The 16088-nt window shown below is 36.9% G+C and overlaps 1 protein-coding gene across 1 annotated transcript; it reads left to right on the top strand.

The window, feature by feature from the left end:
* The first annotated feature begins 10798 nt into the window (after positions 1-10798).
* LOC136990020 (phytanoyl-CoA dioxygenase domain-containing protein 1-like) lies at positions 10799-14836 on the top strand. Its single transcript, XM_067288342.1, has 11 exons — positions 10799-10978; positions 11393-11530; positions 11612-11687; positions 11756-11803; positions 11903-11958; positions 13717-13779; positions 13854-13875; positions 13958-14086; positions 14154-14267; positions 14354-14480; positions 14762-14836. The coding sequence occupies exons 1-11, from the start codon at positions 10952-10954 to the stop codon at positions 14817-14819; spliced, it is 858 nt and encodes a 285-aa protein (XP_067144443.1). The 5' UTR covers positions 10799-10951; the 3' UTR covers positions 14820-14836.
* Positions 14837-16088: the final 1252 nt, after the last annotated feature.

Raw genomic sequence — 16088 nt, 5'->3', positions numbered from 1 at the left:
GATGACGTAACTCGACTTCTAAATATAAATTAAGACCTTTCCGAATATAATTAAAGTCTTTTTTCGAATTTGCGCTTCCGAATAAATGTCAAAAAGTTATGTTTAATACGATTTAAAATTGCACGGTTACTTTTCATTTTTTAAAATAAAAGCGTTAAAATTATTTATCTGTCTTTTAAAGTTTTCATCGCTGTAAAAATGCGCTCATTTTACCCTTCCCGGAGAATAATTGTTTTTATACATATTTTTTTTAGTATTAAAAAAGTTGATTAATGATTTTCTAAGTAAAAATTGAGACGGCCGGATGGCCGAGCGGTAAAGGTGGCAGCCTACCGCTCTGGGGGACCCGGGATCGAATCCGAACGGGTCGATTAATCCCCAGGAATTTTTCGGGGGGTGGTCCGTTCGGATATGTCGGGCCCCGTCCCTCACCACCCGGTCGCCCCATTGTGGGCCTGGCCGAACCCATAATGGGCCTACTAAAAGAGGCCCTCTTAGTGCCCACAGGGCGGAAAGAGTTAAAAAAAAAAAAAAAAAGATTTTCTAAGTAAAAATTGAGAATCTCTTGCAAAATATATTTTGTCGGTAAATTCGAGTAAAATACGTTAAAGAGAAAAAGGATATCTTTAACTAATAGAAACGGATAAGAAAGCAAAAATCAGAAATGATTTTTCGAATAAAACTGTTGCAGTGTTAGATCAATGAAAGTTGAATGAATGAATAAATATGGCATATACTTCAATATCCAGTTTATTGGCAATATTTACATAAAATTATCCAAAATTTTATTACGGTTACGAATTTAGTGTAAGGGGAACAACTTTCTTGCCGATTTCTCCACCTTTCTTACCAAATATCTTGTTTTTCCATCTTGCTGTTGTACATTTTTATATCACTTGCACACTGCAAAAAAGTGCAGTCTGCGAGTGATGTAAAAATGTACAACTTTGCGGTTATAGAAACTCTGTGCCTGACATTAACACATCCCACTTGATAGAAATCCACCGATTGCCTCTTGGTAAAAACCGACGATCTGAGTCCGAATTGGCAATCGTGTGTTACAAAAAACTCAAAAAATAAAAACTGAAATAGCTAAAATAATATAAAAACCCCTTTAAAAATACAGTGGTACCTCGTATAACGTACGCCTCGAATAACGGACACTGCGAACAACGGACTTTCTGTTTGGCCGTTACGTGACTCGAGCAACGGACTTTCCGGCATAATTGGTGACTGCTCCATGGGTGCGTTCTTTAATAGCGGTCGCTCCGCGTCTCCGCTACTACGGGAGTGCGCTGCTGTTTGTAGGCATTTAGGAACGACGGTGAAAGAAAGAAAGATGGCGGCGCCCGCACTATCGATAGTATGGTGATGGAGGAATCTATAATTCTAAAATATGAGCTTTAAAAGGCAAAAGAAGGGTCCCAATTGTAAAATTTAGCCATAAAATGGATTATTTGTTGAAAGAGCATTCGAAATAGCCTCGAAAAAAAAAATTCGTAAAGACACACATCACCGCGTGCGCTAACTCGCGCTTTCACAATGTCTAAATTCTCATTCATAAAACCACGTAATGGGCTCGGAATCGAAACTATCTGAGCCACGGAGGACGCCACGTTGCTTTCCACCGTAAACTACTGCTACGAGCGGCCGTTTTTGCCGTTCGACGGCGCGCACTCCCACCGGAATTTAGGAACGCGTTCCGCAGGAATTTTTAAACGGATGTCGCTCGCGCAGAGTTACGCGGAGGAATAAAGGAACGCATCCCATGTTCATTTTTTTATGATACAGTACGGTTATTTTATGCTGCGGAACGAATTAAATGTTTTGACGTATATTTCTATGAGAAAATGCGTTTCGTATAATGGACGTTTCACTTAACGGACGTGCACCTGGAACGGATTAAGTACGTTATACGAGGTAGTACCACTGTACACGCGTGCTAACGCGACTCTCGTTAATTTAGCCTAACAGATGACCGTGTGAGAGTATAAAACGTGAGAACGAGTCGACACGTAGAACTTCAGTGATTTTTTCGAAGGGACAAATTTAGAACAAGCGTGCTTGATAGAGCAGACGCTTAGCAGGGGGAATCCACTGATCTCAATAGCGACTAGACAAAGACAACTATCCAAATTAACAACAAGATAACCCTTTAATTTTCCTGAGAACGTACAATACTTTTAGGAAAAATTATCACAGGAACTTACGGAGCCCGACAATCCAATATACCGAATATCGTTAACATCAAATCTCCCGACAATATACTGCTCAAAATTCCCGTAACGAGAGGACATAACATACCGACAAATGAGTTTGAAGTGTACCTCTTCCTTTTCTTCACACTGGGAAGAAAACAGTTCAAAATTCAAAATTTCCACACTGGTTGCATAGTCTTATTTTCCACTTTCCGTCTATTTTCCCGCGCACTTTCACACACCACCACTACTTTGCTTCTTTCCCATCCTCTCTACACTTCCGTTCTAACTTCGCTCCAAGACACACCCTCCAATAAAACTCCCACCCTGGGTACACACCCAGAATTACACAACTCCTCTCCACCGAGACGGACCCACCACGTGGCGAAGGGGGGGACAGGAAAAGACGTATGGCACAACCGGAACGCCTCTCTATCGGGAGCAACTGTCCCTAGAACGAAAACGAAGGGCGAGAACAATCGCAGCTCCCCAGCCAGTTTATCTAGTAATCATGATATAACTACTAGACACCGAATCGAGCCTTCATCTTTGAAGCGAATTGAACATGCGTCTGCCACGATAGTCATGTTCAATTCCCTTCGAAGATGGCGGCCCGGTTCGGGGTCTAGTAGTTATATATCGTTGGTAAATCTCATCATTAACATTTATATTAACTAAGAATACTCATCCTAATTTTCAGATAAATTTTAGATACAAAAACGAAATACGATAAAACAAAATGGTGTCTATAAAAACCATTAAGGAATGTTTTGTCTGCGTATGGTTTTGGCGGAAAGCCAAAACCATCGCGGACAAACACGTGGGTTTTTTTTTAGATTTTTGAGGAATACATACCTCCTGGGCTTAGTTATTGCGAAGACGAAAGAAAATCATTTGTATTAATTACTCTATACGCTTGTTTCCGCGTGTTAACCAGATATCGTTTAACCAAAATTATTTCTGTTATAGCATTTTCCTGTACTCGCGTCTTTAGGTTTTGTCAACTTTCCAACTTGTCCAGTCATTTAGCGTCTGGATCAAATAAACTAATAGGCTGTCGATAACACCATTTGCTAACAGATAAACAGAATGTTTCTCCAGAAACAGTTTAAACAAGAAGTGATAACGTACAGTATAGCCTAATAGCCATCGATAAATCTTACAAATGTTTTATTAATATTATAAATACTGTATATATATTTATAATAGGTTTATATATAAATATTACAAATGAAATTTAAAAATTTCTTTTAGTTGTGGGCCCGGAACATCGCTGAGCCCACAACTAGCGTCTGGAAATATAAAGGGCGCAAATTATCCGAAACAATTGGGATGGAACAATTTCGGATAACCCAAATTTTAGTTAACCAATGACACTTAGTAGGAATCATTTTTTATCATTGTAAAATGACGAATGCTTTAAATGAACTATAAATTTTCATTTTAATTCTTAGTAATAAGACGGCCGGATGGCCGAGAGACTAGGATGATAGCTTCTCGGTCTGTGGACCCGAAATCAAATCCGGGAGAGTCGAAAAACTCCAGGAATTTTTCGGAGGGGAGTCCATGCGGATATGTCGGGCTCCGTCTCCCGACAATCGGCCGTCCCAATGTGGACCCGGCCAAGCTCATAATGGAGTTGCTAAAAAAGGCCCCTCTTAGTTAAAAAAATTACAGTAAAAATGATCGAGGCATAAAAATTTAATACATACAAGTAGTGACTGGCGATAAGATTGAGAGTAGGTATGAAGAAAAATTTTTGACTCGGAGCAGAAAAAAAAATTGCAATATGGTAGCATATACGCTATATGCCAGTACGTAAAATCTCACACTTACTTATTTGTATGGTGCGAGACATTTTCAATCAAAGACAATCTTGCCAAAATCAAATGAAAAGTCACACCTCAAATCTGCGCCAAAGTAGTCCGCTTATTTTTGTACTTTTAGTGAATGGCTAGTTGGCTGTTTGCAGCAAAATTATCTGTTTAAGTTCTATAACGCAGATTTTTAAGATTTAATTTTGTTACCCATTGAATAGACAAATAAAATTAAATTTAGAATAAAATATGCATTTTCACGTTAACATTTTGCGTGCCACTAACAGCTATTTTCATTTATTTATATCACTTTATTTGTTTTTTAAAACAGTACTAAAGGAATATAAATTTGTTTTCAAAAGTTTTAATTTAAATATTTTACTTTTCAATACATTTTCTGCAGTAAATTCTGTCAAGTTTTAGTACAATTTCAAATTGACCCGAGGCGCCGTTGTCCGTGACCGAGATACGCTTCCTCCACCTATCGGCTGAGACAAGACTGACGGGTCTCACTTCTCATTTTATTTCCCCGACCGATAGTGTCGCGTATATCACCGTCACGGGAGAGGAAGGCAGTGCCTAATTCTATCCCTGCGTGCAGGAGCCGTAAAAATCTAAAGCTTTTTAAACTCGCACCAGACGGGAAAATGCAGAACGCACGTATATTAGCGCAGAAGTCGAGGTAAATTCGCCTCGCATTTCTGCAATAAAAATTTAATTTTAAAAAGTTTATGGGAAATTCGGGGCATCTTGCGTACTCCGATTACACGTCTTTACGTACGAATAAGAAATAACGTAAGTAAAACAAGTAGTAGTCCTTCATTAAGCAGCAATTTACAACGCACTGACGAAACTTTGAATCCAAATTAAGAAATACATAATAGTAAAATTAATTTTTAATAAAGTACAGTGCTTTAATGTAAATAATGTAAAAATGTAAGTAAAAACTGTAGTAAATAATGTAAAAATTATTTACTACAGTTCATTTTTTGAAAGAAGTTGTTCATTTTAGTTTTGTTTTACATAGTTTTTTCTTGCCGCTAACTTCCTCGGCTCGCTTAACCATCACAAGAATTGAAAAATTGCTTCTGGTCATTTTTAGTCATTTCAACGTTATTTCTAGCGCATAAAATAATTTGATACATTAGAACACGCTTGTGACACATTAATCGAACTTCTATCTATAATGTAATGTAATAAATAAGATGTAATACTAGTGTTTATAACGAGATAGCTCAATAGAGGACCTACGGAAACTCGGTAACTTCTAGGATTAGTACATCTGAAGTCAGTTCTAATCGATTTTTCGTCCCAATTATTTTCCGCTACACTTTATTGTATATGTTCGGCTCAAAGACCGAACATTGAGCCTAACGTATACGTGTAAGGACCTATATTCGATATATATTTCCAGGCCGAAATTTGTTGCCAGCCCAACGTCGAGGGAAGACGTACGGAGGGTTTTAGTTGGCACAAAAAAAGCTCTCCAAATTTACACACAAAAAAATGACTGTGTTTGTTCGAAATGTTTCCGAAAACAACGTTTTCAACACGTTGTTTTTAGAAACATTTACTGTAGAAAATGTGTCTTATCGGGCCATCCGCAATACAATATTGCAGGTGCGAAGAAGAGATACTATTACTATTAAGGTACTATATTATTGAAATATTTAAAATTTTTGAATTACCTCCTTTGGGTTCTCCTGGGTCTGCGCTGTATTCATTTAAAGTCAAATTGATTTTTTAAAGTTATAACATTTTTATACTGTTCGTAAGATATTATTTCCACGAATAAGTTATCATATAATTATATATAATACAGTATAATATAATAGATTATATCGCTATCTAAAACTAAGAAAATATTGGAAACATTTATGCAATGCGTATTATTATTATTATTACTGTTTATTGTGGTGCGAGGAATCGTTAACATTGATGTAAAATTTCATTAGGATCAACTGTTTTTAATGAAAACATCGATACAGTTCTGGTCTAAAATTATTTAGCTACTCGTATTTTTGGAATGTACATATTTACTAGGAAAATCACATTGATTATAAAATAATAGTATCGTAATAATTGTTGGGCTGCAATTTTTAAAAAATGTAATTCCCGCTGTCGTCCGTCTGTCATTTCTTAATCTCGAGAATGGAATTAGATAGATGAAATCCGAGATCAGATATCGAAATCTTAGGGGCAGGAAGCCCCGGTTATCTATATACGAATGTCCGATGCGAACCGAAAATTGCGTTATTCGATTCAAAAGTTTCCCACGAAAGCAGTTAATAGATGATCGGCCGACTCTATTGTAAAAGGAAAACTATGATGTACTGTACGGGGGCAAGACACTACAGTTTTAATTTGAAGTGGAGAGCATTTATTTTAAGTTAAATAAATTAAAAATATGATTAAAAATTGTAGCCCGGCATTGTGACGTCATAATCAATAATTAATTATATAAAATATATTTTCGTAATAAAAGAAATTTAAATATAGGCTTTTTTCAGTAACAAAAATTTTCCACGACGAAACAATGTTTATTAAGAATTGTTTTTATCATTGACTTTATAGGATAGAAGGGAGGAAGTTTTTAGTATTTTATCTTTTTATACAGATAAATGCAATTTTATCGGAATCTTCAAGGTGACAGACTGCTAAATGATTATTTTAAATGTAATTTTTCTTAAGGCCGATTGCAACTTCTTTGCTTTTAACTATTTTCGCCCTGTGGGCACTAAGAGAGCTTTTTTATTCGGCGAGGCCCGCAATGGGGCGGCCGGACGATGAGAAACGGGGAAACTTATCCGGACCTATCTTCCCCGGGTTTTTCCATCCGTCCGAATCAATCCGGGATCCCCCATCGCGGCAGGCTGCCACCTTAACCGCTCGGCCATCCGACCGTCAGCCCGTTTGGTTACGTAAGTATTATCCAGATGATGGATTTAAAAATTTAATGTAATTTTTGTAGGAAAATCTTTTTCCAAAAATTCTCAAAAACGGAAGTAGATAGAACCGAACAATCTTTTGCACTAGAATCCTATTTAATTCTTCTATTTGCGTACCATTCAGAATTTTGAAAATCGAATTCGTTAATCTTCTACGAATTTTTAAAGTTAGAAAATTTGTTTAAATTTTGGAGAATGTCGAATTTGTCTTTCATATTCCAGCTGTACTCATTGATTACAATTTTACTTACATAATAATATTTGAAAAGATGTAAATTCCGTTTAAAACATTACGAAATACCAAGGACGGTTGTATCAATTCTCATCCTTTAACGTCATTGTTATCACATAAATATTGAAGTGATAAAGTTAAGATATTCATCTATACTCGACGTGTTTTTGTAATTTATTTTTTAAATTACCGATAAAAAAACAGAGATTAGGTTTGGTTTATTGTATACGGCAACGCGTCACGCGGGAGATCTGTCGAAGGTGACACTGGCCCCTATTTACGTATTACTAGAAAGCCCGGAAAATTTCACGAGACCGGCTCGTCGGCGAGGTGCGAACTCACGGCCAAGTACCATTGTTCGGTGGTTTTATCCGCTCGGCTAGTGGTAGGCCGAAAAAACAAAATAAAAAGCATAGATTATAATCTTGCGAAATCAGTTTTGGTAAAATTATAATTTATATTTATCTTTTCTAAAAAATACAGTAGCGGTAAACAGTAAACGAAAACTGGAAAATGAAAAATCACTACCGATAAATTATTAAACGACACTCGTAATGATAACTGTTTTTGAATCACAATTAGTTGTTCTCACATTTGCTGTAACCTTACAAACCGCTAAAAATATTGATTTTGAAAATCTTTTATTTATTTATTTAAAAATTATATTTACTCGGAAATTTTATTTATGTGTACTTTACAAAACAAAAACAAAAGTCCTCGGCTTGTTATAAATAGAATTGCTTTAAATTACATAAATATTTATTGCAAAATTAATACGAAAACTTTGGTTTTATAACTACCAATTATAAATTAGCAAACCATTTATTTATAGAGTAAAAAATGCATAAAAAATACAAAACCATTAGCTGTTCTAAAACATAGTCGGGTGGACATTGTAAGGGAAATTTAATTTCTATAGAAATAATTAAAAAATACGATTATAAATGTCAGAATTACTGTACAGTCTAGGGTTTCTCAAACGGGACCTCGGGACCCCGGCGGTTTTCTTAACTCGGGAAATTCTGCTCATCCCGGAAAATCCCGCAAATTCCTTAAAAGTTCACTTTTTTACGTTAAAGTTGAGGAAATTTTGCAAATAAAAAGTATAATTAATTCATAAACTGTCAGAGTACATTTGTATTTATTAATTTTAAGCCCGCTTATTAGTTTTTTAAATTTTTTCTCGTTACGACATCCCACGGACGGTCGATAATCGATACGTATTTGTGGCAGGACTCGGAAAATTCTTTACTAATCAGAACCCGTAATATCTGGAATAACTGCGCTTACGCCGTCTTCATTTTTAACTATGCCCAGTAGCTTCGATAACTGCGTTATGCCGGGTTGAGCAAATCGGGCAAGGATACAAACGAGTACGAAGTCCGCGAATACCAAGTTTTTCTTCGTAAACCCGATCATTAAAGCCAAACCGACTGCCGAATTATCGGCCTACGAGCTCGATACCGCTATTAAAACAGCCGAGGTAGACAAATCGAGAATACTAGAGAGCGAAAGAAGTACCGCAATCTGGAAAACGAACAAGAAATCTTCCAGGCTACGGGTGAAAAAACACGTAACGTTTGTCTTCTCTTAAATGCATTAAAGACGATTCCACCCACACCATCGAATCGGTAGCGGCACTTTTCATTATTAAAATAATAACCAGATCGTGATCGGAGTATTGTCTGTCTTTGGTTTTCAAAGTCTCGTTATAATAATTTGCATTACATTTTATTTAAAAAACGAAAATTACCTTCTAAGAAGTTTGATCTAAGTTTCATTTTTTTTCTTTAAATTTTCGACTCGATTCAAAGGCATTTTTTTTTGTAAGCAGTTTCCAACAAACTTTAATTATTTTTTCTATTTGTGAAAATTTCTACGGAATTCAAAAGTAATTTTAATATATATTTTACGCAGCATTAATAATATTGTGATTTTGGAGGTTGCGGAACGTATTGAATTACTTTTAGAAATGAAAAAGATTATATCATTCGATTTCGAGTAATTCTTTTATATTTTAAAAATAACTAATTATATCCCGGGATCCCGGGAAACAGTTCACTTTCTCCCCGAAATCCCGGGGCAAGCGAAAGACCGGGAAACGAGAAGCCCCGGTAGAGTCTCTATATAGTGGTCACTCGCCAGTCCGATACGTCCGACGATAATCCGACAGGACAGAGCGCGTGAAATTTTCGCGTTGTCTTTATCCACGTACGTGACGGAGACAATCGACAGCATACACGCGCCGTACGCTGTCGATTGTCAGTTGTTTATTGAACGCGCGATGGGCAAAACAGTCGCAATCGTGATTAGGTCACGCTTATTTTATAAGGAAAATAAATTAAAAAACGATAACATATTCGAAGGAAAACTTGGTGTTAGAAAAAAGAATTTTAGGGGCGATAATCTCATTATCTAAATAATGTTTAAAAACCCGATAAGGGCTCTCGGACAGGAGGTTAAGGTGAGCGGGAGAGAAGTCCGACGATTTTCTAAAAGGAATGTTTTTTTTAATTAAGACGAACGTCTCTATTTTTTAAAGTAAGAATACTGGAGAAAAAACACTATCAACGAGGCTCTAAGTTAGAAGTATGCGTTCATCGTCCGTCGTGACATTTTATTAAAAAGTAATTTTCGTATTACTAATTATTATAAAAATGTAAAAACCTTATTTTTGAAGATAGGAGCAAATTTTTTAAAAACTTTTGATAAACATTTATTAACTCCGATTCCACTCGAGGTATGACGCACGCCATCCCGATATCTCTCCACCCCTCGACCTTTAAACATCAAAATTTAATAGCGTCGATGCTCCATTTATAGAAATAAACCAACCGAGTTTCATCTTTGTTTAACAGTCTTGAGATTTAATGCAAAATTGATGCCAATACGCACCCGTGCGCACTTTTGCGAGGATTTTTTGTTTTTTTTTACATTTTTGGGCTTCTCGAGTGTCTAAACGTCAAGAACGGGAGCGTCAAAATGCGGCCGATTTCAATAGTTTCCCTATATTATATTCTCAAACAGCGGGGAAAGTAAAATTTTAGTAGTATTTTATTAACAAACACGAATAAATTTCTAAATGTAACAACATAAAGACGAAATATCGAATAAATTATCTTTATATAGGAAACGGAGACCTGCCAAAATCGGAAAAAATATTGTGTACCTACGAGTCCGGTTTAAACAGATTTCGCCGTACGTAAATTTAAAAAGCGAATATACATCGGATATAAATCTTTTCGTTTTTCCATCGGTAGAGTAACCTTAACGCGTGACCTTTAATTGTTAATTATCTTCGTCGCTTTATCAGAACCGACAGTCCCGAATTTTAGCTAACCGGATCGAACCGCATCGAAGCGATAATTTCGTATTATATATCTTAATCGGTAAATAGTTTAAATTATCAGATAGCGAACGAGTTGGGAAATACTGCTTTAATTTTCAATTAATAAAATGTAATATTTTCTATTATATTAATGTTTGTTTTTCTTTTATACATTTTTAAAACGATTAATTACGTAAGCACTAATTGCATTTTAATTTTACTAGATTAAAGAATAAATAGTCTAATATTTATAAAATGACTCGTGACACAGCTAACGATCTTCGAGTATTTTTATCTGCCGAGTCCAAACAGATAAGTCTTACGAGCTAGTCTATAAAAACGGCATTTAAGCATTGTATATTGTAAGATACGCGCGTATTGCCGGAAAAGTCGAGCTCGAAAGAATTTTCTACCGAACATTCGCAGAAATGGTTAATCCCGAAGACGTTAAAAAGGTTTGTGCTCGAGAATTTGAATTTAGAAGCGATAAGCGTAAACGATAACCGAATAACGCAGTGGGCGACGCTCTTTTTGTCCTTATATTTCTAAAACCGAATCTGCGAACGCTCTCGGGAATATTCTGCGCGATTTGTCCTACCGTATCGGTAGGATGCGATAAGTTCTGCCGAGAGCCAAAACCTTCTTCTAATAGCGACATCCCTAACTCGGTAATTTTCTCTCGTAGCACTCTTACTTTAATTAAAATGTAGATTTAATCGCGTTTTTAGTAATACGCGTAAAAGTGCCGGGGCGCCGCTCGACACTAAATTTCGTGGCACTCGGGTCGAAACTACCGTAATAAAGTACTTCTAACGTAAGGAATAATACTTTATTAGAAATATTTAACAGCTGCGTATTAACTTTTACAGTATTACGACGAAGGATTTCTAGTAATACCAAATTTCTTAACTTTGCAAGAAGTCGACTTATTAAAGTCGGAATGTACGAAAGTAATCGAGAAGATGAATCCTTCGGATACGTCGGTGATCCACGTCGGGAGTTACGAGGTTTGATTCGCAATTTTCGTTCGTACGATATTAAATTGCGTAATAGTTTCGGAATTACGAGTTACACGAAACGTATTTCAGAGAGGGGACGAATACTACATGGAGTCTGCCAGTAAAATTCATTTCTTCTTCGAAGCGGATTCCGTCGACGACGAAGGCACGTCGTTATACGCTCGACACTTGGAATACTTTAATCTCGTTTTAACAAAAATTATATTTATTTAGGTGAATTAATTATTCCGAAGGAAGATGCCGTAGAAAAAGTGGCTCACGGTAAATAAACTTTATTAATTTCGACGAAATTCTTAATGCGTAAACGAAACATTTTAACAAAAACCGTTATACGCAGTAATTCGATGATTATATTTTCAGCATTGCATTTGTGCAATGACGTTTTCAAAAAATTTACATTTAGTCGAAAAGTAAAGGTAAGAACTCTATTAAAAGATTTTTTGTCTAAAGTACGTAATTGCCGCGCTCTACCGCTTTTTTCATTTATTCGTACGACGACCACAATTATTATCGATAGATCGTCTCAAATCCGCGGTGATGTGGGTGTTTGATCCCGGAGGAAACCAAAAAGCCTCGCTCGTAAACGACAAATCTAAGATTTATTGATAAATAATTCGATATCGATCAATTATTTCATTCTTTATTATAATAAAACAAATGTCAATCGCGTAAACTACGCGACTGCGGGTTGTTCTAGAAGAAAGATTTTAATTCGGGTCCGTCCTCCGTGTTTCCTTCCGTTCGACAGATGTATCGGCGACATTCTAGAAAATTTGTCCGGAGGTCATCTAAGGGACGCTTAACTTTTCTTCGTTCCGATCGCCCTCTTTACATCATTCTCCCAGATCACCCCTCGAAATCTTACTTAAGCCACTATCTCAAATGTACGCTCGAGTTTATGTAACTTCTAGTATTATTAACGTATTATTTATAAAATATTGTGTTTCGGATACGAGTTTGATTTTGTACTCCAATACGCCAATCGATAATTGTAGTATTTGATTTTCTTTCGACAATACCGGAGATTCTACGATTTATTTTAATTTTTTGCTGTATTTTATAATAACTTTTTTAATTTTTAAACTATATCTGCGGTTTTTGGCTTCGTCTTTAAACGTCGCCGGTGGCCGTACTTAAAGGCGAAAAAAGCGACATCTAGGGCCCGGTGCTTTCGGAGGCCCGGCAAATTTGGTAATGTAGTAATATATTTTAGTATTTAAATCGTCAAATTTGTAATTACTGAAAATATAATTGTGCCGGTATCTCGCGTCTTCGGAACGATCGACACTTTTTTCGCTTTCGATCGTCCGTCGAAAGAGATATTGCTGAGAGAACCGAACTTTTTCTTCTAAGTCGGAAGAACAGTTTTACGGGTGAATTTTTGTAGTACGCCTATCGAACTTTCCCATTTATTATAAAACTATTATACGTATTTTTATTGCTTCGTCGGGTGTTTACTGTCTGCTTCTATATTGCGAATGTTCGTATTATTTAATATTTAAATAAATCCACTCTCTGACGTTATTGTTCTTTTCGTGGCCCTCGATAGTAAATTTTGCCTAAAGCCTCGCAGATCCCGGGGCCGCCTCTGTTAAACGTAATTATTTATTTCGCTGGTTATTCCTTTTAGACTGTCGATTCTTAAAACAATCTTTTAGTATTTTCGTTTTTTACTTTCTGTCTTGCGGGCACTAAAGAGTTTTCTCTTTCGGGACCATTGGGGATTCGGCCACGTCCGCGACGGACCGTCCAGAGGGTAACGGGAGTCCGGGTCAAACGAAATACGTCTCGGGGGCTCTATAGCGATAACGAAGTAGAGGTCTCTCGTCCCTCGGGGCCCGGAATAATTTGCACCTTTTGGTCCGCTCTAGGCGGCCCAGGTAAGGACGAGACCGGGCATATTCGGGACAGACTACCGGTGAAAAATTCCCGGAGAGTCGCTCGCTCGGATTTGATCCGGGTCTCCCAGAGCGGAAGGCCATTTGGTTTTTCGGCTTGGAAAATATAGATTATACGCTTTATTTTCAAAATTCTGTTTAATTAATACGAACAGTTTCTTTATTTAAATTTTATTAGCAAAACTGTATAAAAATGAGACTTTGCATCGCAATTCCGATTGGTTGTATTGAAGAGTAACCTAAAAAATTTTAAAAAATGTTTATATCGTTCTATAGGACCTTCTTAAAAAATTGGGATTTGTCGATCCTGTTGTTACTCAGAGCATGTACATATTTAAGGTAAACTTTGGTTGTTTTATTTAACAAAAAATTGCGAAACATTTTCTAAAATTGTTCGATTATTTTTTTATCAGCATCCTCGAATCGGTGCCGAAGGTAAATTAAAATAATCGATATTTAAGTTAGTAATTTAAATCGAATTAGTTAAACGAATTCTTATAATTCTGCCTATTTGTAGTTATCCCTCATCAAGACGCTACCTTTCTACATACCGTACCCGATTCTAATTTAGTCGGTTTGTGGTTTCCCATCGAAGATGCCACTTTACAAAATGGCTGCCTTCATTTTGTACCGGGCTCGCACAAAGGTAATTTAAATCTAAAGATTATCTATAGAAATAAATAAATAAAGTAACTTTTTAATAAAAATAACAGGCGAAGTATACAAAAGATACGTTAGAAATTTCGATGGGACGAATTCGATGAAAACCGTGTTAACGCCTCCAAATTATACCGACGAAGACTGGGTTCCCGCAATAGCTCCCAAAGGTATATTTCTCTCTCGGTCAGATTTATGGAAAATTCGGTATTAAAGTTAATCGATATTATAAATAACGTATTGGAATTTAATTTAGGATCGTGCGTTTTGATACACGGCAAGGTTTTCCATAAAAGCGAAAAGAATTTGTCTACTAAACCTCGTCCCGCTTATACATTTCACATTGTAGAAAATTACAATACGGTTTACAGCAAAGAAAATTGGTAAATATAATACAGTATAAGATTATTATCCACGAGTTTGGATTTTTATTTCGACCGATTCAAATAATAATGGCCAAAAACTCGGTGGCCCGAGGGCTCTCGGCCGCGCCGCGCTACGATGCAGAGAGGCGGCATAAAAAACATTCCGAAGACTCGCATCGTACCGAGAAAATCTACCGCGCGATGCCGCGAGGGCTACCCCTTACTCGTATTTTAATATTATTATATTATAGAAAATATAAATGTCAAATAGTTAATAAAAACTAAAACCTATTTTTTAGGGTGCAGCCACCTCCAGATTCTTCTTTCGTGTCCGTATACGACACCGAAGTCGAATAAAGAAAAATTACAACGATCAACTGCGAAAGCCGACAAAACTCGATGCAAGAAATTTATGAATTTTGACATTTTTGCACTTTTACGAATTATATATATTTAAATAAATGTTAAAATATAGCATTTGATGGAAAAAAGAAATAAACGTGTCTTAATCACGGCTATTGTTCGGGGTAGTAATTTCTCGCTTGTCGGAGCATAACTTGTTGTAAAATTAAAAACGAATAAAAAATTTATTAAAATTATCATTATCGTTATACTGTCTGTAGCGCTGATTCTCGACCGCTGTGCCGCCATTGCAAATATCCGTACGTAAGCGACGTCGTCGGAGTTTAATCAGTTCTACCTTCTTAGGGCGCGTTTGAAAATTGTAACGGGAGATTCCACTAGCGTAAAAACGGGCGAAAAACCCTGGCCGTAAAAACTTTTAATCGCGTGACCCATTTGCGTTTGCGCTCGGATTTTGGTGGAGGTCCGGCTAGCGGACGTTTTAAAGTTCTAAATTAAAGTTCGACGGTCTTTACGTCTGTACGGTTGTATTCGTGATATATCGATATAAAGACAATGGTTATATTCTACCAGTTTTTTCTGTACTATAATCACAAATGTAGTAAAACTAGTATCTTTACTTTCATATATTAACTTTTATTATCGTATTATTGCGAGTACCCGGCCGAGGACCGAATCGCAACCTAAATAAAGGGACAAAGAACCGAGGAAGTCGTTAGAGTTCCGGTTACGAATGGCGAAAGAAAAACAAACCGCGAGTAGACGATAAAGGTTGTTTTTGTTGAAGGTAAGTTAAGAAAGATAATGTCGAAAAACGGACCAAAGTCGAGGGAGATGTAGCGAGAGAGGAATCGGGTTCGGGCGTGCGTCTGATCTGTCGCGCGCCCTTCGATCGATTTCCAATTGCCATCTTGTGACTAGAAGGGACCAATGGTAGAACGAATCGAGAGGGAAAAAAACAAAAATCGCGAGTCCAAAAAAAGGACGGTTTGGAGTTCTTGTTCTTGCTGCGAGTGACTACGCCACCTTGGTCGCGAGTGCTACGATAGGAGATAGAAAAGGACTTAACGACGAAAGTGCCGGACTAACGGACTTCCATAGACCACCCAGAACGACGTTCGTCGAAGTTCTGATTGAGACCCGGGAGCACGCCCCGGGGTCGACGAGGGACCGTCCGTCCGTAAGGGACGCCGGGACCGGAAAACAAGAACCCGGCGGATCTTCCCTTATTGAACTTTTAGTATTGTTCCATCGGGACACCTC

Source organism: Centruroides vittatus, unplaced genomic scaffold (genome assembly GCF_030686945.1).
Source record: "Centruroides vittatus isolate TY-2023 unplaced genomic scaffold, ASM3068694v2 scaffold_861, whole genome shotgun sequence".
NCBI lineage: Eukaryota > Metazoa > Arthropoda > Arachnida > Scorpiones > Buthidae > Centruroides > Centruroides vittatus.
This window is presented reverse-complemented; position numbering and strand designations above follow the sequence as displayed.